Raw genomic sequence first — 21,546 nt, 5'->3', positions numbered from 1 at the left:
GCAGTTGAGTACAGGGAGTGCAGGGAAGAAAGGAGGCCAAACAGGACAGAAGTTAGCTCATCCCTGTTCCAGGTACCAGTTTTTAGGTTGAGTGGTTTGTACAAGTCCTTTCCCCAACACAGCATCTGTGCCAGTGGTGGCTAGTGCCCATTGTTGCTGATAGGGAGAAGGCAGTGAGAGCAACAGTAAGTGGAGCTAGAGCCAATGAGAGGCGGAGTCAAGTAATTCTAGCTTTGCCCCCATCCATTTCCTTGCAGAGCTCTACAAGGGCAACATTGAGACTAAGGAAGAAGCTGACAGCCAGGGCGACCTCCTGGGCTTGCAAGTAAGGAGGTAAGGAGGCGGAGGATCGCTGAGGACAGAATGAAGTTAGCAGAGCACTTTGCTCTAATGGACCAGCCTCCACTGAACCGTGCTAAAACCCAATACCATGCTAGGAGAGCTTTGAGAAAATAGCCTCAAAAACTACATCCTCCTCAGAACACAACTTGATTTTGCTTCCTCAAAGCCAGAAGTTATAGGAGATTCTCATCCACCCCAAGCCATTTATTTCCTGTATTTTGAATATGCAAGAAATATGGAACCCAGAAATAATTATTAGAAAGAAGTTACATTTTGCAACTAATGCAACATTTGGCCTAGTATACAGATTTGTTAGAGTCTATGTATTATAGTTTTTGAAGGTGTTCAATCTTTGAACTTCTAAAGATTGTGGCAAATTTCATAATTAGCATATAATTGTGTTACATCTCTTCTAAGTTGAATAATTATTTTAATGACTGAAGTTAACAGTATGCCACCTAATTTCTCAGTATGATTGCAAATAAGTACTGTTAAACTCCATGCCATATCCTATATTTTAAATTTACGGGCGTGAATCTTAATTTTGCCTGTAGATCTTCTATGCTGCTTGTCAGAAGTGTACACTTCAGCGTCCTGTTCTCTTGATTGCTTAATTTTAACAGCTACATTATGACAGTCTCATTGTTCTTTACAGGGAATAAAAGAATCACACATTTGGCTCATGATTTGAGTTGGCTTATTATGCACCACAAATAATCTTTTTTTTTTTTTTAAGAAATGTTTCTGAAAACACACAACATAATCACATTGAAATTGATGGACTTTTTTTGCTGATTTTTAAGGAGGATATCAACTTTTATTTCCAACCATTTATTTAACAGCTGGTGATAAACCTGAATGTTTATCACATGGTGACCACAGCATTAGGTGATGGGTTGGATGTGTGAAGGAGCCACCATAGACCCAACAACACCAGCAGTACTTTCCGAAAATCTCACACCATCTCTGGCACTGCCTGTATTAGACTAAGAAATGGTTTTCTTTTGTCCTTCTGAAAATTTTGCTTCTTTTGCCCTTACTACTTCTTAAAGTCCACATTGGGCCTCAGCCAGAATGCACTTTCCTCTCACAATCACTTTGTGTGTTACTTTTTGAAAGATATGAATGCATTTAGAGAAGTGACATCTAAGACTGCAGTTACACCAAAGTGTATAATGGAAGGCAGGGATAGGGAACTTTTGGCGGTCCAGATGTTCTTAGAATCCAGCTTCCATTAGCCCTAGCCGGCATGGTCAATGATCAGTGATGATGGGAGCTGGTCCAACAACACAAGAGGATCCAATTCATCTCATGCCTGATCTAAGGACTGTTTTATATATGCATATTTATTGTTTATAATTTAATGGTTTGGCATCAAGTGAAATTAGTATGTAGGAACAAGTCAAGACATAGAAGGAAACCATTGTTAGAGGATAGCTTCAAAGTGTATAGGAATAAACCGAGACCTGTGTTTCCTATGCTTGGTTCCTATGCACCTGTAAGGTTTTCTCCATTTTGGTGGAAGTCATTGCAGAACAGACACTAACAACTGTATCACCTCACCTCACTTTATTGCCTCTGCTTACTTCAACATAATGCCTTTCAATGGACTGTGAACAATTCAGTGGCAATCCATCAATTGTGGAGTAATTAGATATCAAGTGATGCATATGACCCTATAAAATCAGAAGAAAAGGAATTAGAATATCAGGGTTTTGGTTTCCTGAGCTTCCATGTGTATATCTTTGCTCTGCAGTAGACCAAAACGGCAAAGAAAAGAATTCAATCTTAGAGCTCAGATCCTAGGTTTTCATATAGCTTCAGACATGAATGTAGGTGAAAAGTATGGGCTGCTACCCACATTACTTTATCTGGCATGGAGATTGATCCACCACACCGAAAGGGAATTTTCTTGCACATTGCATATACTTCATGCTTATACAATAATGATTTTTTTTTTTTTGTATATGTTACAGGTTCATTTCTGTGCAAACATTTTGTGGGAACTGTGCCAACTGGTGATATGTCTGCGTCTCTTGCTAGTGATCCAGGTTAGTCTCCTCTGTAACTTTTCCATAGGAAATCTGTTTGTGAAATTGCAACTTTGTGTGAACAGACCTGCACTTGAAGGCTAATATCTGAATATGCATTCCATAAATAAACACTTTTCTTTATATCCCAGACAAGGGATATAATTTAATTCATGCAAATATGAATTCTGAGACCCACTCCCAAAGTAATATAAATGAAAGGAGGGTTTATTTCCTCTTTCTCCCTCCTGAACTCAAATACCCTAAAAGTTGTAAGGAGTTGAGAATGAAGTCTTATGTATTACATTAGCCTGCAAAATAAAACCAAAAAATCCACATTGTGTGAATATGCAGTATACATATCTAGTTCCTCTATGGAGCAATTTATCCCAACCTTATGGAGTATTTTTTAAATAAAGTTTTGCAATTCTAACATAGTATGTCAGACATGAAATAATCATTACGTATTTATTTTAGACACTGATCTTTGCCAGATTTTTGGCCAGGAAGCTTTATCTTCAGATAAAGATTTTACTGGTATTGTTTATTATTTCAGTTCCTGCTCATGCTTTTCCTTCAGATTTTGCAGTTTTTAGGACACGTTCCAGCAAGGTGGGGTGTGGAGTGTGGGACCAGAGAGGATCTGTCAAAAGGGAACATTCATATTTTAACGCAACATTAACATTTTGGTAATTAACATGGCAGTTAATGCTTTTAGCAGATGTAACAACATTAGACTTGTAAATTTTAATTAAAGTTAATGGTTCACGATAGCTGTAGGGATCAGGCATCCTCTCTGGATACTGGAAACATGTCTAATGTGATTAGAAATACTAATTGAAGAAAAAAGGGCTGCAAGAGTAATGACTGTTTTTCTTTATAATCTTGCTTCATCATTACAAACCTTCAGCAGTCTCTTAAAAAAAGCTTCAGTGGAGGTAAAGAAACAACCCCAGAGTCAAATATTCTCCTTGAAGATTTTTAAAAGGGGGTCAATGGAAAACCCAGAGAGTTATTGTGCACACAGAGCAATAAAATAAAATATTAAAAAATTAATTTGTATAACCCTTTTCTTTGATTAACCTCACGAGATCAAAATCCCAAGAAATACTGTGAACATATCTGGTTACATTTCACACTTTTGTGTTTAATTAGGAAATAAGAGTGTTAGTATTTCCCTCAGAGGCCCTAAATGGCCGCTCACCAATCCAATGGTGGGCAATGTTTGTGGCCCAGCATGGGGCTCCGCATCCTACTGCAGCCATGCCCCTTCCTTCTTGGCCGTTGCCATGCCTCTTGGCCGTTGCAATGGCTTCTGGGTTCCCGCCAAACCAAGAATTCAAATTCAGCCTATCCATGGCGGTTAGGAGGGCAGGGCATTCCCCACGATTCCTCTCCAGGGCAATCTACCTGCAAAGCAAGGTAAGTGAAAATGCTAATGTGGGAATAGTTTATACTCATGTCCACCTACAAACCATGAAATCTGATAATTTGGATGTGGCTTTGCATACCCAGTGCTGGACTCAGAAGTCTTATAAATTTTGGTCATAGAAGTGAATTGAGGGTACAAATGCTGTGAGAATATAAAATTATTACCGTTATGGGGTATAACAGATCAAATGTGGAAAGCCATTTTTTTGTCATGACACTATACCATCTCTAATCTCATGGGCAAAACATGATTTTCGCATCTGTATTTCTAATTTCAACATTGGGAAGGGTTGTGTATGATTGGGAGAGTGTGTGCTTTGCATGCAACAGGTCCCAAGTTCAAATGGGGAATGGAGAGAGCCGAAACTGGCAGATTTGTTCATCCGTACACCTTTATGCATCTGCTTCTGCCATTCACGAAAAGCAGGCATGGAGAGTGAGAAAAAAAAAAAGTAGAGGCCAAGAAGTAGGAAAGTGACAAGAGGAGAGGACTAACTAGATGGTTCACCCCTGGTGCTGTAGCATGAAGGTTGACATCCAGCTGAAATTGGCAAGAGCTACCTCTAAGTAAATGTGGTGAGAACTGCATTGAAGACAACAAGGAGGGAGCCAGTCTAGCTTTTCCAGGGAGGGAGTTCCAGAGTCTGGGAACAGCCACCAAGGAGGCCCTTTTCCGTGTCCCCATAAAGTGTGCCTGTGAGGGTAGCAGAACTGAAAAAGGGCTTCCCCATAAGATCTCAAAACCCAGGCAGGTTTATATGAGGGAATATAGTCTTTAAGACAGCTTAGATCTAAGCAACACAGGATAGTTCCAGAGCCAGAGTGATACAGGAAGAGTAAATGATATGTGGGGCATTATCCAAAATACATACTGTCATGGAACTCTTGATACACCAGCCAGCCTTTCTCCTTCCCCAGGACTGCCAAATAAAAATGAAGTCACATGTACAAGCTCTCTCCAAGTTTTCCCTAGTTCTAGCTTGAAATTGGTTGAAATATACAGAACATTACTTCTGTGCACTTCAGGAGAAACCAATCTCTTTTCCAAATCACCTCTGGAATACATATTATAAGTGCTGTTTATCTGCCATGTGAAGGGATAAAACAGCCACCATATTCTGAGGTGAGCCACCATAGAAGGGGCTTTCCAAGCTCCAAGGTCCTAAAGGTAAAGGTAAAGGGACCCCTGACTATTAGGTCCAGTCGTGACCGACTCTGGGGTTGCGGCGCTCATCTCGCTTTATTGGCCGAGGGAGCTGGCATACAGCTTCTGGGTCATGTGGCCAGCATGACTAAGCCGCTTCTGGTGAACCAGAGCAGCACACGGAAACGCCATTTACCTTCCCACCAGAGCGGTACCTATTTATCTACTTGCACTTTGACGTGCTTTCGAACTGCTAAAGGTCCTAAAAACCAATGGTTAAATAAGTTCAGTAGGTGAACATCTTCTTTCATATAATAATTATTTTTCTGACAGGCAGGATTTTGGAAGGACAGGGGTGCATGTTCCATCCACAACACTTGTTTCCTTCTTCTCCAGTGCTGCTAAACTTTTGGCAATGTTATCAATTTTATCCTTAACATTGACCTAATTAATAAGTCATACCTGGCTTTTGCTTTCTCTCTTTCCACTCCTTTTACAGACTCTAATGATATTTTCATAGTGATTTACACGTTCAAAGAACGGCAATGTCAAGAACTCAACTCATTAGCGACTCAGCCACAGGAATTTTAAAGAAATGAATTATGAACAAAACAAGTGGCATGTCTCAAATGCTCAAAGCAATGTGAACAGGGAAACATTTGTGAGTACTCTGCTGACTGAAATAATGTATGGGTGACAATTTTGGTGGGGAAAAATTATTTACCTGATCCCTGGAAATTGTGATCTGCTCACTGAGAGAACAGAGAACTTACAGAGAACTGAACCTGTGTTTAAAGGGGAGCAGAATCACAAAGAAAGAGGAATCACCAAGAGAAGCCTTGGTAGCCATATCCTATGGGATTACTCCAGCTATTATGGCATAAATCACCTGGATTGTATCAGTCCTGGTAAAGTGGCATCTGATTCTAGATAAATGCAGCAGAGTCATCAGCTCTGACACTTCTGTATTTCTCTTTCTTGATACAAACAGAAAACCCACAGAGCTATTGCAGGGGATGTAAGTCTATCCCAATTCTCAAACCTTTATTGTTATCTAGACAATATTCCAGTAAAGTTCAGAACAATAAAATCACTCGGCAAAATCTGCATCTAGGGATTAAAATAATGTATAACATTCATTAATCCTCATTTTGTTGCAGAAACCTGGTTACTATCTCCATCCTATCCCCACCCTGAGCAAAAATAAGGAAGGCTACCTTACATTCATCTGAATGCCACTCCCTGTTAACAACCAACTGATTAATGAACTTAAATCAAATCATCTGATACAAGGGGCAGTGCAAAAGAACATGCATGACTGATTCTATATGACTCTGCCTACAGGTGCATAGTCTCTCTGCAAGTGGTATTTTCTGGAATCTCCCCTGTAGCATTGCCAAAGGTAGCACATTCAGTCTTGCGAGCATGTATGACCTGTGTTGATTTGGGTTGGTCAAATGGGAGAGATAAGGTGCCATTGGCTGTCCACATTGCACCATCCCCCGACTTGCACTGATGCTATTTCTAGCCTTGCCATACGTCAGGAAAATTCCTGACAGGTCCTGGTTTTCAGGTGTAAAAATGGCATCGGGGGGAACCCTAGCTATTTTTGATTTGGCTACTAAGTTATTGAAATTCATTGTCTAACAATCTGCATTTAATTATCTCAAATGCAGGATTTTGTGATAAGCAGTACAAGGAGTTTAGTGAGATACCTATATGTTTAATTTTGTTCACAATCCTTCTTAGCCATCCTGATTATTGATATTCAGCTAACATGGCCACAGCAAGACTATTAGGTTCTGATCTATAATGCAGATACAACTGGCCTCAACTAGAGCCAGGGCCTTTTCGGCTGCAGCTCCAATCTGGTGGAACGCTCTGTCACAAGAGACCAGGGCCCTGCGGGACTTGACATCTTTCCGCAGGGCCTGCAAAACAGAGCTGTTCCACCAGGCCTTTGGTCAGGGCGCAGCCTGACCCCCCTCCTCTGGCAATCTGCATAGAATTTTGCTTATTGGTTGCCATAAATTTGATTTTAATTAATTTTTATAATGAAATGTTTTTAGAATCGTTGGATTATTTTGATTGTTGTTAGCCGCCCTGAGCCCAGCTTTGGCTGGGGAGGGCGGGATATAAATAAAATTTATTATTATTATTATTATTATTATTATTATTATTATTATTATACAACCAAAACGTAAACATTCGCAGCCATACTTTTGTTACTAAAAGTCTTTGGTTTCTTTCTAGACATAGGGCAGCATAGCGGACACAATATAATAGTTGTGTGCTTAATCCAACACTGAACATCCAAATTCTATCCTTTACTTAAAAGGTGCACAGATCATGAATATATCACTGGAGATTTTGGAAACCGTGCTGATAGAGAATGGAGTGTTGTCCTTATAGTAGAGAATTCTCCCTTCTGCCATGTATGAGGGCTTGAAAGGTCTTAAAAGTAGTTGCAAAGCCATGTGGTCAAAGCAACCACCGCATACATCAGCTGAGCTGAAAGACTCCACTCTCCATTTACTCTGGTTACTGTTTGTACTGGTTTCTTTATTTCATGTTTGTTGTGTAACAATAAGTGTCTACAAAATATTTATACAAAAACAAATTGAGATCATGACCTTTGGAGGAACTTTGAGGTTCACTCAAATAAAACTTCTAGATTGTACAGAAGGCACTGTTTTCAGCCTGTCTCCTGGTGTGTTCCCCAACCTCTTGTTACACCATGCAGAATATGGTAGCTTTCACATAATAATTAAACTATGAGCAGTTAGAAAATGATGCTCTAAGACCCAACATGGGTTTCTCAAAAATAAGACATGCCGGTTGAATCTCGGTTCTTCTTCTTCTTTTTCCATGTTACAAGCTTGGTGGGTCAGGGGAATGCTGTAGACATAGTGTATCTTGATTTCAGCAAGGCTTTTTGACAAATTCCCCCATTAAATGCTTGCAGAAAAGCTGTGAGCTGGATGAGGTAACTGTTAGGTGGGTTGTAGTTGGATGACTGTCCAAAGCCAAAGAGTGCTCACTAATGGTTCCTTGTCATCCTGGAAAAAGTGAGAAGTGGGGTTCTGTCCTTGGCCCATTGTTTATAAACGACTTGGATGCAGGAATTTAGGGGATGCTCATCAAATTTGCAGATGACACCAAAGTGGGAGGGGTAGTTAATGCCGCAGAAGACAGAAGCACGATTCAATATGATCTTAGCAGATTGGAAAAGTGGGCCCAAACTAACAAAATGAATTTCAGTAGGAACAAATGGAAGGATCTGCACATAGGCAGAAAGAGCCAGCTGAACAAATATAAGATGGGGAAAACCTGGCTTGCCAGTAGTACGTGTGAAAAGGATCTAGGTGAGTTTGGCATGGAAAAGAGGAGACTGAGAGGAGATATGATAGCTATCTTTTGATATCTAGGGGCTGTTACATGGAAGATGGAGCAAGCTTGTTTTCTCTTGCTTTAGAGTAGGGTAGGATCTGAACCAACGGATTCAAGTTACAGGAAAGGAGATTACCACTAAACATCAGGAACGTTCTGATGATAAGAGCTGTTTCACAGTTGGACAGACTCCCTTGGAAGGCAGTGGACTCTCCTTCACTGGAGGTCTTTAAGCAGAGGTTTAATGGCCATCTGTCATAGATGCTTTAGTTGAGATTCCTGCACTGCAGGGGGCTGAACTAGACAACCCTCAGGGTCCCTTCCAACTCTACAGTTTGGTGATTTTATTTGTAACTTTTTCAAAGCATTTATATCTTCAGCTGTAAAAGCTCCCAGAGTGGCTTAAAGGTAAAGGTAAAGGTACCCCTTTACCTTTAAATAAAGGTAAAGGTAAAGGTACCCCTGCCCGTACGGGCCAGTCGTGTCCGACTCTAGGGTTGTGCGCCCATCTCACTTAAGAGGCCGGGGGCCAGCGCTGTCCGGAGACACTTCCGGGTCACGTGGCCAGTGTGACGAAGCTGCTCTGGCGAGCCAGCACCAGCGCAGCACACGGAAACGCCGTTTACCTTCCCGCTATAAAGTGGTACCTATTTATCTACTTGCACTTAAGAGTGCTTTCGAACTGCTAGGTGGGCAGGAGCTGGGACTGAACGACGGGAGCTCACCCCGCTGCGGGGATTCGAACCGCCGACCATACGATCGGCAAGTCCTAGGCGCTGAGGTTTTACCCACAGCGCCACCCGCGTCCCCAGAGTGGCTTACCACTCGATAAAAATAACATTTTGGGTGAAGGCTGCAGAACATATCCACACCATATATTTAAAGTGCTCTTAAAAAGTAAAGGTAAAGGGACCCCTGACTATTAGGTTCAGTCACGGATGACTCTGGGATTGCGGCACTCATCTAGCTTTACTGGCCGAAGGAGCCGGCGTACAGCTTCTGGGTCATGTGGCCAGCATGACTAAGCCGCTTCTGGCCAACCAGAGCAGCACACAGAAATGCTGTTTACCTTCCCGCCGGAGCGGTACCTATTTATCTACTTGTACTTTGACGTGCTTTCGAACTGTTAGTTTGGCAGGAGCAGGGACCGAGCAATGGGAGCTCACCCCATTGCGGGGATTCAAACCACCCACCTTCTGATTGGAGAATTCTGGGAACAGTCATTTGTTAAGGGTGCTGAGAGTTGTTGAGATGCTTCACAGAACTACAATTCCTGGTAGCCTTAACAAACTACAGTCTGATAACTGATGATGCTGGCTGGGGCTGCTTTGGAGTACAACATCTGGAGGGCCACAAGCACCACAGCCCTGGATGTTGTTGTAATCTTATGTGTATCTGCATGTAGTGTCTAATTTGTCCTTGGTAAAAAAACTGAGCTTTCCATGCTATATAGCAGTGAATAATGAGCTGAATGTTTTGAAGAGGGATAGTGAATTGGTAGAGCATGTGACTCTTAATCTCAGGATCATGAGCTGGAGTCCCATGTTGGGCAAAAGATTCTTGCATTGAAGGGAGTTGACTCATGATCCCTTCCAACTCTACACTTCTGTGGTTCTATGACACAAGGTGGGGCTCATCAGTTCCATTATTGGGCTGTTTTGCTATACTATATTCTATAAATTAGGTTTCTGTATGGAAATATCATTTGGATTTTACCCACTGGAGCAGAGGATTAATGGAGGCATAATATACATAAATATGGCATAAATGGTTTCTCATATGACTTACCAGCCCAACTGTAAATAAAGCAACATTTACTTCAGAAGCAGCCTTGTTAAGTGAATAAAGTATATAGTTTTGTTTAACGTCATAGGCAAGTACCGTACATGTTGTTGTAGATTTGGCTAAGCTTTCCAGTGCTGTGTTTTCTCATAAAATGCAAATACCTTAGTCAGAGAAACATGCCAGGCCTTGGATAGTTAAGTTGTGACATTTAAAACCTCAGTTCTACCTTTGTTAAAAGCCCCTTTGATATGGAAACATCTTACAGTCCCTGATTTTCTAAGATGGAATTGTATGTTTAAATGGGCACTGTCAGATACAGAAACGGATGCATTTATTTTAAAAAACTAAATTGTAACCATAGAGATAAGTTAAATGTCAATGTACACTGGTTTTGTTCAGTTTCCTTTCAAGCAGGTAATTGTTTGCAACCCAAGGACTGAGACTATCAATCATTGTGCAGTTCAGAACATGACACGATTATCTTGCTTTCAGAAAGATGCAAAAGAGGCATATTTTAAAAGGGTGAATAAAGTCTGCTATTAAAGTTCACTTTTCATGTTTGTGATTTTAAATAATAATTGAGAAATGCAGTCAAAGTCTGGGGAAATGGGTCAATTTAACCAATATATAAACTCATCTTAAGTTTTGGGTATTTTTTTTAATTATTAAGTGGCAAAAGATTCACCATAAGAATCTTAAAAAGATTCCATAGTTAGGCAATTGGAATCATAGCTGCTATAATAAATGTAATGGGAAGAGCTTCATCTATATTTCTATCTGTCATGCAGCTGTTAAAAGCACAGGAGCTATCTCTACCTAGTCTTTTGCCAACCACTCTCCAAGGCTATCTTAGACCACTGGGTTATCCTGGAGGTTTTTCTATCATGTAAGATTGTGCTGAACTGATTCGTCTTATCTCAAGGTGATGATCACTCTTAGCCAACCAAATATAATGATTTAATGTGAAAATTCCTGCTGATTGATGATCTTTGACAGATAATTTTTCCTCAGTGAGTAGACATCCTTACAAATCCCACAATACATAGATGTTTTAGTGAACACTGCCATTTTCAAAATTCTGCATCTCATTAAATATTGTACTTAGAAGTATGAACCTTATGTCAAATTTTATAATTTCAAGATCAAGGGCGTATGCAAATCATTACTAAAGTGTCTTTTTAAAATGTCTTCTCTGTGTATCTGGATCTGCATATGAAAGGTAGGAAAAAGTAAGATTCCATATCTATGTCTACTGGTTAATTATAATTTATATGAAAGCGATGATAACATAAAAAAACCCAACCACCACCCTTTCAATTTAAACGAAAAAAGAAGGCACTCAAAAACTGGCAAACACAAAAGCATGGAAATTGTAAGGTAAGACACCCACATTGATTTCCACATCAAGCAGAGGCAAAAGTCAGCAGTGGGCTCAAACTCAGGTGCCTGGCAGCAGGGTCCGATGGAGATACTGCTTGGTCTGAGCCATGCTGCTCTGAAGTGTCACTGACAGAGGAATCTGAAGGCAGCGAGCTGACCTGGTGGCAGGGGATGGGCTACCAGGGGGCAGCTAGTGCATCTCACTGAAGGACACCCAAAATCTGGATCTACTACTGAGAATATAGGTAAAGGTAAAGGGACCCCTGACAATTAAGTCCAGTTGCGAATAACTCTGGGGTTGCAGCGCTCATCTCGCTTTACAGGCCAAGGGAGCTGGCATTTGTCCGCTTCCACAGATAATTTTTCTGGGTCATGTGGCTAGTATGACTAAGCCACTTCTGGCGAAATCAGAGCAGTGCACAGAAATGCCGTTTACCTTTCCTGCTGGAGCCGTACCTATTTATCTACTTGCACTACTGCTTTTGAACTGCTAGGTTGGCAGGAGCTGGGACCGAACAACGAGCGCTTACCCCGTCGCGGGGATTCGAACCGCTGACCTTTCAGTCGGCAAGCCCAAGAAGCACAGTGCTTTAACCCACGTCAAATTCCTATACAATGCAGCATGGACTGGTGGTATGGGGTGCAGAACCCTTTCAATGCTTTTGTTCCTGAAACTGATTCTCTTTAGCCATTATTCACCCAATAGGTTTTAATTCTAGCCATGCAGTCCCATTGCAGAAAATTAATTATGGATAAGTAGATTCAATCTGCCACTCCTTCCCTGCATTTTAGATCATCTCATCCTCTGCTAAGCAGAAATCCTCTGCATTCCAGTACACAGGTTACGCTGCCATAAATGTATATCTTGCTCTTATTTTTTATACTCAAAGATTTGAATGGTCTCTTATCTAGGCAGCTTGCAGGACATACTTAACACAGCAGTAGCAGTAGAATTCCACCATATATGCCTCTAAATCATTTCCTAGCCCACTTCCTAATGGTAATGGCATATCATATTGAAACGTAAGGTGCTATTTGTTATTATCCTAATGCATTGCCCCCTCCAAAACAGAAAGATTCTCATTTAAGAACAGGGTCAAGGTTTCACATTGCTAGTCACATCATGGAAGTTACATGGTTAGCCATGTGGAGGGAATATGCACTGACTGCACTGCTCCTCCAGCATGCCTGCCATCTATTCAGCAGAGCAAAACTGGTATTGAGTCCTTAGGGATTAAACTGTTTGCATCCAATACTTTGAATGTAATGTCATAATAAGTTCTAGCAAGCGCAGGCATTGAGAAACCAAAACAAATTTATGAGGAAATTCCTTTCCCTTAGGTTTCATAAATTTCCACTACTGTCATTATTCCATCACTGTCCAATACAATGGGCACAGAGTTCTAAGTAACTGCCATTATCTGAGAAGGAGGCCTCGTTCAAGACCTGATCACTACAAAATTATGACAAAAGCATGTCATTGTCAATGCTGCTTCCTTTAAATGATTTGACCCACTGCAGGTTGAGGGTGATATCGAACTAAGTCCTACTTGGAACAGACCCTTTGAAATCAATTTAATATCACGCTGACTTACTTACTAGTTCCAATATTTTCTGTTCCCAGTCCAGAGAAGCATTAGATGCACCTAAGTCCTATTGAAATCAATTAGCTTAGAGGTTTAGGAGCACTAGCTGGCGAACCGATATTCTGGTCGTCTTCCAGTAATTACTGCCTGTAGTTTGTATAGCTACTTCTACTTTTCTTGCTGGTTTACTTAACTGCCCTCCACAAGACCTATATAATTATTGTATTTCTAAAACAATATATTTTAAATACTGCAGCGGTACCCATTTATCTACTCGCGCTGGTATGCTTTCAAACTGCTAGGTTGTCAGGAGCTAGGCCAGAACAAAGGGAACTCACCCCGTTGCATGGTCTTGGAACTGCTGACCTTCTGATTCGCAGGCCCAAAGAGGCTAGGTGGTTTAGACCACAGTGCCACCCGTTCCCCTTGCTACTCAAATATATGAGGGAAAAACCCAAAGAATATTTTTCAAACTTTTTATCTCCCTTCTTTGGTTATTTCCAAATGAAACTAACTGCACAAACCTTAGCATATTTACTTGGAAGTAAATCCTACTGTGTTCAATAGAGCTTACTTCCTTTTCGGTGTTTTTAAGATTGCTGTCCACATTGATGAACCAATGGTGGCCCATTTTTCATGATTCTTGGTAGCTGATCAGCTGTCGTGGGATCTTTATAAACTGTAGTGGAAGCATGATGAGACTCTACATGTGGGTCTATCATTCTTTGTACCAGTGGCATTCAGATTTTAAAGTACACTTTAATTTTGTGATTTAGTTGAGGAAGAAGCTCTCTAAAATATGGCTGTGGAACCTATGGTTCTAAAGCCAGAACTATAGTGCTTTTCAACATGTTCAAGTCCATTTCTTTTGGCCAACTGTACCCAATTACCTAAATGCTATATTAAACAGAACGTTTGTTGAATTATTGATGATTCTGGTAACTCTAGAGAAGAGAGACCAACTGACTTACTAATTTCCTCAGGGCCTTTGTTAGAAATATCATTGCTTATACTGCATAAATAGCTGATCTAAAAATGAAAGAGGTTGCTGAGGGGGCCAGAAGGGATATTTTCATGAGAGAAAGTGAAGAAATAAACCTCATTTAAATACTGAAAGGTATTCATTCATCTCTCTACAAACTTGCTTAAATGCTTCCCAGATCTGTAAGATGCTTTGTTGTGGGGAATATATTTCTCTCACTGAACTGAAATATTATTATTTTTGCTTGCTAAATTGAAAATGCAGTAGAAACAGTTCTCATTTTCATAGTACTACTTCCTTTTATTCATTAGCTCCTGTAGTCGGATTTAAGAAAGAGAAATGTGCATTACTTGTCAATGGAATTAATGTTTCATTATGAATTAAAAGTTGGTTGTTGGACAATTTGCTTCTGAGGCCCATTCTTCCATAAGCAAGCTGTGACAAGTTTTCTCCAGATATGGCCTTCAATCACATGCCTTCTACTGGTAAGTTAACTGCTTTGTAGATATGCAGAGGTACAATAAACTGTAGTGGTTTGAATGTGAACTAGGACCTGGGAGAACAGGGTTCAAATTCCCACTCAGCTATCTAGTTCACTGGGTGACCTTGGGCCAGTCATGGCTGCTCAGCTTAACCTGAGTGTTGTTATATGGATAAAATGGGAAGGGAATGAACCATGTATGCCGTCTTGAGCTCTCTGGAGGAAAGCGGGGATAAAAATATAACAAATAAATAAATAAATAATGTTACCACCAGGGAGACATGTTTTACAGGTGGGTATGCTTATCCACAATGGGACGCAGGTGGCGCTGTGGGTTAAAGCCTCAGCGCCTAGGACTTGCCGATTGAAAGGTTGGCGGTTCGAATCCCTGCGGCGGGGTGCGCTCCCGCTGCTCGGTCCCAGCGCCTGCCAACCTAGCAGTTCGAAAGCACCTCCGGGTGCAAGTAGATAAATAGGGACCGCTTACCAGCGGGAAGGTAAACGGCGTTTCCGTGTGCGGCTCTGGCTTGCCAGAGCAGCGATGTCACGCTGGCCACGTGACCCGGAAGTGTCTCCGGACAGCGCTGGCCCCTGGCCTCTTAAGTGAGATGGGCGCACAACCCCAGAGTCTGTCAAGACTGGCCCGTACGGGCAGGGGTACCTTTACCTTTACCTATGCTTATCCACTGTATACATTTGTACATTCTTGCTTTTGTGTTAACTTGGAAGCTGCATTTCAGCATATTTATTTTGTGTTCATTATGTCACAAGGTCATTTCACACCATATGGTATAGGTATGGTATATACATTGAAAGCATAGGTCCCCAGAAGTTGTTGGGACTACAATTCCTATCATCTCTGGCCATTGACCAAAATGACTGAGCCTGATAGTTGTTGTTCAACAACATTTGAGAACCGAAGGCTGAAAAAAATGGTGCAACCGAGTTGAAGGAACTGTATTTGTCTGTTCCATTTTATACATGTGATTGAGACTTTGACTCACTGCCATATACAAAAACCTTAACAGGCATATATTCACTTCATATATTATACTTGTGTAGTTGCACACTCTCAATCTATTATGACTTCAATCCTATGTATAATTAGACTAATTTAAGCCTAGTGATTTCAATAGGTTTAGACACAAACTTATATATGGACTTATAAAACTATGTGAAGGCAGCTCCACTTTATTATTGAGGGCACAATAATGTAAGACCGGTCTTTCTTGCAGTATGTGAGAGACAGACCTGCTTGTCTAAATATTTGTATACTGTGCTGCATTCAGCTGGCTCTCGGCTGACCGCCCTTTTAAAAACCCAGCTGTGCTGCTACAGGAATCACCAGCGGCATAGCCAAAGCAAATGTATCTGCAGTTTAAACTGCTGGGAAGGATGTGCAGAACTAGTCCAATGAAGGGAAACTGTAAAACTGAATACACCCCAGATCTGAAATAAGAGTTGGCTGAACTTTTTCAATCCTCCAACTGCCTGAAACTTGGGTCCCCAGCTGTTGTTGGACTACAACTTCCATCGTCTCTAGCTATCAGGACCTGTGGGAACAACAGATGAGGATCCAAGTTTGAGAAACACTGTAGGGCAAGGTTTCCCAAACTTGGGTCTCCAGCTGCTTCTGCACTACAACTCCCATGATCCCCAATTGCTCGTCCTGCTTAGCTAGGGATGGTGGGAGTTGTAGTCCAAAAACAGCTGGAGACCCAAGTTTGGGAAACCTTGCTGTAAGGTGCAATCTGCCTCTGAAGCCAGGAAACTGGGGAGACAGAACCCACTGCTGCGGAGATGGGGCATTTGGGGATACAGTGGTACCTCGGGTTAAGTACTTAATTCATTCCGGAGGTCCGTTCTTAACCTGAAACTGTTTTTAACCTGAAGCACCACTTTAGCTAACAGGGCCTCCTGCTGCTGCTACACTGCTGGAGCACGATTTCTGTTCTCACCCTGAAGCAAAGTTCTTTATCCGAGGTACTATTTCTGGGTTAGTGGAGTCTGTAACCTGAAGCGTATGTAACCTGAAGCATATGTAACCCGAGGTACCACTGTATTTCTAGCCCGGGGGGAAGCATCCTTTGCAAAGTGCACACATTCACGGAGGGACAATCACGTGTGTATTGACTGGGGTAGGGGTGATGGTTAAGGAGAAGCAAGCTGCCTGCTCTAAATGTCATGATCCAGGGATGCCAACTTGAATAAAATAATGGGGGGGGGGGAAGCCCTTCCCAGCATAATCGATCATATGACGTGGTACACGCACACCATTGGAATGGCAACTTTTTTGGGGGGAATACGTTATTGGGGTGGCTCTAGACACTCCCCCTCGGCCCCTAAGAGTCGGTTCCTAGGTCATGAACCGAACCAGTCTATCAGGAGGAGGGAGTCCTTACTGAGGCAGGATGACGCGTGAAGCCCATAACGTGTGTACGCGTGTGCCTGCGACAGAGAAAAGAAACGTCGTGGAGCCGTTTCCCCGCGCTATTTCCCTTCCTTTCTCGCGCCCCCAACTTTTTTTGTAAGGCGAAGTCACGGTTACCTTTTTGCCTCCTTTTTCTGGCGGCGGCCAGGACGGGCTCTCCGCGCGTGTGTAGTAACCGCGCGCGCGCGGGGAGCCGGCGACGGCCAGCTAGTCAGCCTGCCGGGCGACGGACGGGCCGGCCGGCGGCTGGGAAGGAGGCAGGGCCGGTAGGCGGTGCGCCCGGCCCCGCCTTCTTGTCCTCGGGGATGCCGGGATGTTTACAGCCTTGACAGCGGCGGCACCAGGAGACGCAAGAGCGAGAGAGCGAGCGAGGAGGAGGAAGGGAAAAAAAAAAGAGGTTGGCTGAGGGCTGCGCTCCTTCTCCACACAAAACCCTCACCCTCCCCTCCCACGTACTGCCGCGTCCCTGCCTGAGGGAGATTTAAAAAATAACTGAAACCGACGCCTGCCCAGCCTTCTGAGGTAACCGAAAGTACCGAGTCGAGGGGAGGGGGGGGTGGCGGGGTGGCGGGCGCGCGCTTGGTGGGTGGAGGAGGCTGCTGCTACTGCTGAGGGAGAAATGACGCCGCGCGAGGAAACGGCTGAGGAGAAGTTCGCAGGCCCCGCTCGGTAAACGGCCCCCGCCCTCAAAAAAGAACCCCATCAACCCTCTTCTCTTTTTCTTCTTGGCCTCGGCGCCCGCGCGCTCGCTCCAGCCACAGATACTTCGCCCGGGACCTGCTCGTGAGCGCGGCCCTCCCACCGGGCGATCTCCATTGGCTGCTTCGTACGGCGTCCCCGCCTCTCATTGGTCGCCGTCAGTGCCGTTTCCTTCCCTCTACCCTCCCCCCCCCACCCCCACCGCTTCACGCGCTAGTTGTAAGTAAGTCGAGGGTGTGTTTGTGTGGAGATGCGGGGTGGGGGGGGGGGGGAGGAAGCGACTGCGCTTGCGCGCTTTGGAGAAAAGAGTTCTCTGGAAAAGGGAAGGCGGTCTCCTTCTGAGTTGGCCCCTGTCCTAATGCCCTTCCTTCATAGGCGCTCCCCTCCTTTTTTTTTGGGGGGGGGAGTTGTCAACCTTAGTCACCTCCTCGCCTCCCCCCACCCCGCTCCGTCTTTGGCCCTTGCATAAGTAAATAGGCGCGTATTGAAACCTTGGTAGAAGGCCATCTGCACTGAAGTTGTATAAGAACTTGCGCCAAAACTCTTTTTGCTTGGGGGGTTTTGCGTCTGTTTGCCCTATAATGGCAGGCTGGGGGTTGTTAGCAGTGCCAAGGGATTGGTGGGACAACAGCAGACTTCCAAGTGTGGCGTGTGGAGGCAGTGGCATAGCGTGGGTTGTCAGCACCCGGGGCAAGGCAAATAATTTGCGCCCCCTAACCCGTGGATTTGCGCCCCCTAACCCGTGGATTTGCCCTAACCCCAGATGTTGCGCCCGGTGCGGCCGCCCCCCCCCTGCACCCCCCACGCTACGCCACTGTGTGGAGGCGCCCCCACAGTGAAGCACCGAGCAAGCTTCAAGACCCATGATTTCTTCCTCAGGCAACCTAAGGATTTCTGATGCTGGTGGTGATGCTTGTAGTCCAGAAGGCAGGGTTGGGGTGAGGGCCCCGTAGCATGGTTCGCAAAAGACACCAGCAGCCCTTTCCCTGCTGTCATATCTTTTTCTTTGGTGCAAATTCATATTTATTTATTTTTTGCGTGACTCAAAAGTGCATTGGCATGTTGTTGTTTAGTCGTTTAGTCGTGTCCGACTCTTCGTGACCCCATGGACCAGAGCACACCAGGCACTCCTGTCTTCCACTGCCTCCCGCAGTTTGGTCAAACTCATGCTGGTAGCTTCGAGAACACTATCCAACCATCTTGTCCTCTGTCGTCCCCTTCTCCTTGTGCCCTCCATCTTTCCCAACATCAGGGTCTTTTCCAGGGAGTCTTCTCATGAGGTGGCCAAAGTATTGGAGCCTCAGCTTCAGGATCTGTCCTTCCAGTGAGCACTCAGAGCTGATTTCCTTAAGAGTGGATAGGTTTGATCTTCTTGCAGTCCATGGGACTCTCAAGAGCCTCCTCTAGCACCATAATTCAAAAGCATCAATTCTTCGGCGATCAGCCTTCTTTATGGTCCAGCTCTCACTTCCATACATCACTACTGGGAAAACCATAGCTTTAACTATACAGACCTTTGTTGGCAAGGTGATGTCTCTGCTTTTTAAGATGCATAAGGTAGCAATTTCTCCCCTCTGCCTCCCAGGTAGCCCTGTAATCTAAATTGGGATGCGCTGACTTATGGGCTTGTACTCTGTTATACACTGGATGTACACTGGGATAGCTCAGTCGGTAGAGCATGGGATTCTTAATCTCAGGATTGTGGGTTGTCCCATGTTGCGCAAAACATTCTTGTGTTGAGGGGGTTGGACTAGATGACCCTCGTGGTCCCTTCCAACTCTACAGTTCTTTGATTATAATATCTCCACCCTTCCCTTCAGTTTCCCAGCTGGGCTTGTGGGTATAAGTATTGGTGGTGGCATTGTGCCGTTGCTAAATGTCTGTGGTAGTATTTAAAACCCTTTTAATGTAAACCTGCAGCAATGTTACGCTGGTTAGCGGTTACACTGCAGCAAGAGACTTTACTGATCTTACAGTTTAGCCCTAACTGCCTGGTCTGAAGTAAGCCCAGTTGAATTCAGTGGGGTTATACTTCCAGTTAAGTGAGGTAAGGATTACAACATTCAATAAGCTTAGACTATGCTGTAAAGTACAGTCTTAAATATACCCATCCTGTGTTGTTTGTGCATGTATAAATCAGTGAATTATTTATCTGGAGGAAAATCATACTTCTCATCTTCCTGTTTGCAAGTTATTGCTATGTTTTAGTTACTGTTAAAGAGCTGAATTTGCCCTATTACTGGTTGCATAGCTTCCACCTCTATATCTCGTTGCACAGAACATGAGTTTTCTTGCTTTAGCATCAGCTGAATAACTTTGCCATTTATAAACAAGGTATTGATGTTCTGAAATGTCGAGGAGCCAGAGCTGCATAAGATGCTGAAAATTATACAGACCTGTGGTATTTAAATACAGATGTGCTTGTTTCCCCAATACCAAAGGAAACAAAGAAGTAATTCCAAGTGTTTTCTACAGTCTTTTGTGGCAGTAGCTTTCTGCCAGTATAGGCCAAAAGCCCTCTGAGATGCGTGCTTATAAAGTAGATTGCCTGTTGCTTAGTACGGAAGGGTGAGTCATCTCTGAGATGCTTCCATGGAAGTCAAGTACACATGATGAAGTTCTTTCATGACCTTGGTACCTCGGTTCAAGATCTCATGGAAATGACTTGTTAATTGTGTTTACTCTAGTTTATTTAGAGTAGCTTTTTCATCATGTACATTGTAACTCACCAAAGCTGTAAACAGTCCATCAATCACGTTTTCAGTCTCAGGTGGCTTGTTGAACTGCTGGTGGTTACAGACAGCGAATTGGCTGCAGTCAATTTTAGCGCATAACAAACATGATGTAAATTAATGGAAAGTTGAAGACAGGAAATTGTGACACTGTAAGTGGTTGTGTAGGCAGACCCTTAAATTCATTTTAAGCAAGCATCTTTGCTTCTTTAAGCAAGATCATCTTTGGTGGCTGAACACTCTTGATTGTGCAGGATACTAAAGGGCCTGGACTCTGTAGCATTTTAAGAAAGATGGTTGTCTGTTAACTTCACTAACAGTTGAGGTACAAGGTGAGATTTCTTACACCTCTTTCCTCACCATTCCCTTTCTTTCCATTCCCTTACTACCACTTTTAAAGGTAGTGTATTTAAAAATGATTGGCTCTTAGTGTCTTCATTTTTTTGGATTCTATTCCTGGTGAATAGATGTTCCAGTGACAGCACATCTCTCATTTTCTGGTGAGAGATGAGCCTTCCAGAAGTTCCCATTTAGCTGAAGAAGGCAGAGAGGAAAACCAGAAATATCAACAATGTGTTATGATGTAAGTGTGGGAACTCAGGAATAAAAAACAAAACAAAACTAAGGATTTATATCTGGTACTGAAAAAACTTACAGCTTGAAGCTATGCTGCTACTAAGCTCAGTGAGGCTAACTCTTGAGTAAATTGCATAGGATTGTAATCTTGCACTCAGTGGGGTTTTTAAGTAAGCATATAAAGAGTTGAATTGTTCACTAGGTAAAGTACTGAAAAGTAATTAATAGTTTACTTAATTTACTACAAATTATGTTCAACTATGTTTTATTTGGGACACGGGTGGCGCTGTGGGTTAAACCACAGAGCCTAGGACTTGCCAATCAGAAGGTTGGCGGTTCGAATCCCTGCAACGGGGTGAGCTCCCGTTGCTCGGTCCCTCTCCTGCCAACCTAGCAGTTCGAAAGCACATCAAAGTGCAAGTAGATAAATAGGTACCGCTCCGGCGGGAAGGTAAACGGCGTTTCCATGCGCTGCTCTGGTTCGCCAGAAGTGGCTTAGTCATACTGGCCACATGACCAGAAGCTGTATGCCGGCTCCCTCGGCCAATAAAGCGAGA

The 21,546-nt window shown here is 43.2% G+C and overlaps 2 protein-coding genes across 12 annotated transcripts in view; one reads left to right on the top strand and one right to left on the bottom strand.

Moving 5' to 3' along the window:
* The window catches only part of LOC307218877 (uncharacterized protein), a 31,703-nt gene extending 14,463 nt beyond the window's left edge, over positions 1 to 17,240 (bottom strand). For 4 of the 7 annotated variants that reach the window (XR_013840059.1, XR_013840060.1, XR_013840061.1 and 1 more), the window contains exons 1-2: positions 5,837 to 5,967; positions 1,906 to 2,018 (exon numbers count right to left, since the gene is read on the bottom strand). Coding sequence is in view for 1 of the 7 variants with exons in the window: in XM_079981826.1 (XP_079837952.1) it covers positions 1,906 to 2,018; positions 5,837 to 5,896 (173 nt within the window). In the remaining 6 variants the exon portion in view is untranslated. Of the gene's footprint in view, positions 1 to 1,905; positions 2,019 to 3,576; positions 4,233 to 5,836; positions 5,968 to 17,099 lie in introns of those variants that run through there. The other 3 variants (XR_013840057.1, XR_013840058.1, XR_013840062.1) reach the window with 3 other exon arrangements.
* Positions 17,241 to 17,295: 55 nt separating this feature from the next.
* Positions 17,296 to 21,546, top strand: part of NEK7 (NIMA related kinase 7) — a 96,581-nt gene continuing 92,330 nt past the window's right edge. The window contains exon 1 of one of the 5 annotated variants that reach the window (XM_079981696.1): positions 17,296 to 17,504. The gene's annotated coding sequence lies outside the window, so the exon portion shown is untranslated. Of the gene's footprint in view, positions 17,505 to 17,545; positions 17,652 to 20,976; positions 20,997 to 21,546 lie in introns of those variants that run through there. The other 4 variants (XM_079981695.1, XM_079981692.1, XM_079981693.1 and 1 more) reach the window with 4 other exon arrangements.

Source organism: Podarcis cretensis (genome assembly GCF_951804945.1).
Source record: "Podarcis cretensis genome assembly, chromosome: 6".
Taxonomy (NCBI): Eukaryota; Metazoa; Chordata; class Lepidosauria; order Squamata; family Lacertidae; genus Podarcis; species Podarcis cretensis.
The sequence above is the reverse complement of the archived record's forward strand: the minus strand, read 5'-3'. Positions and strand labels throughout refer to the sequence as shown.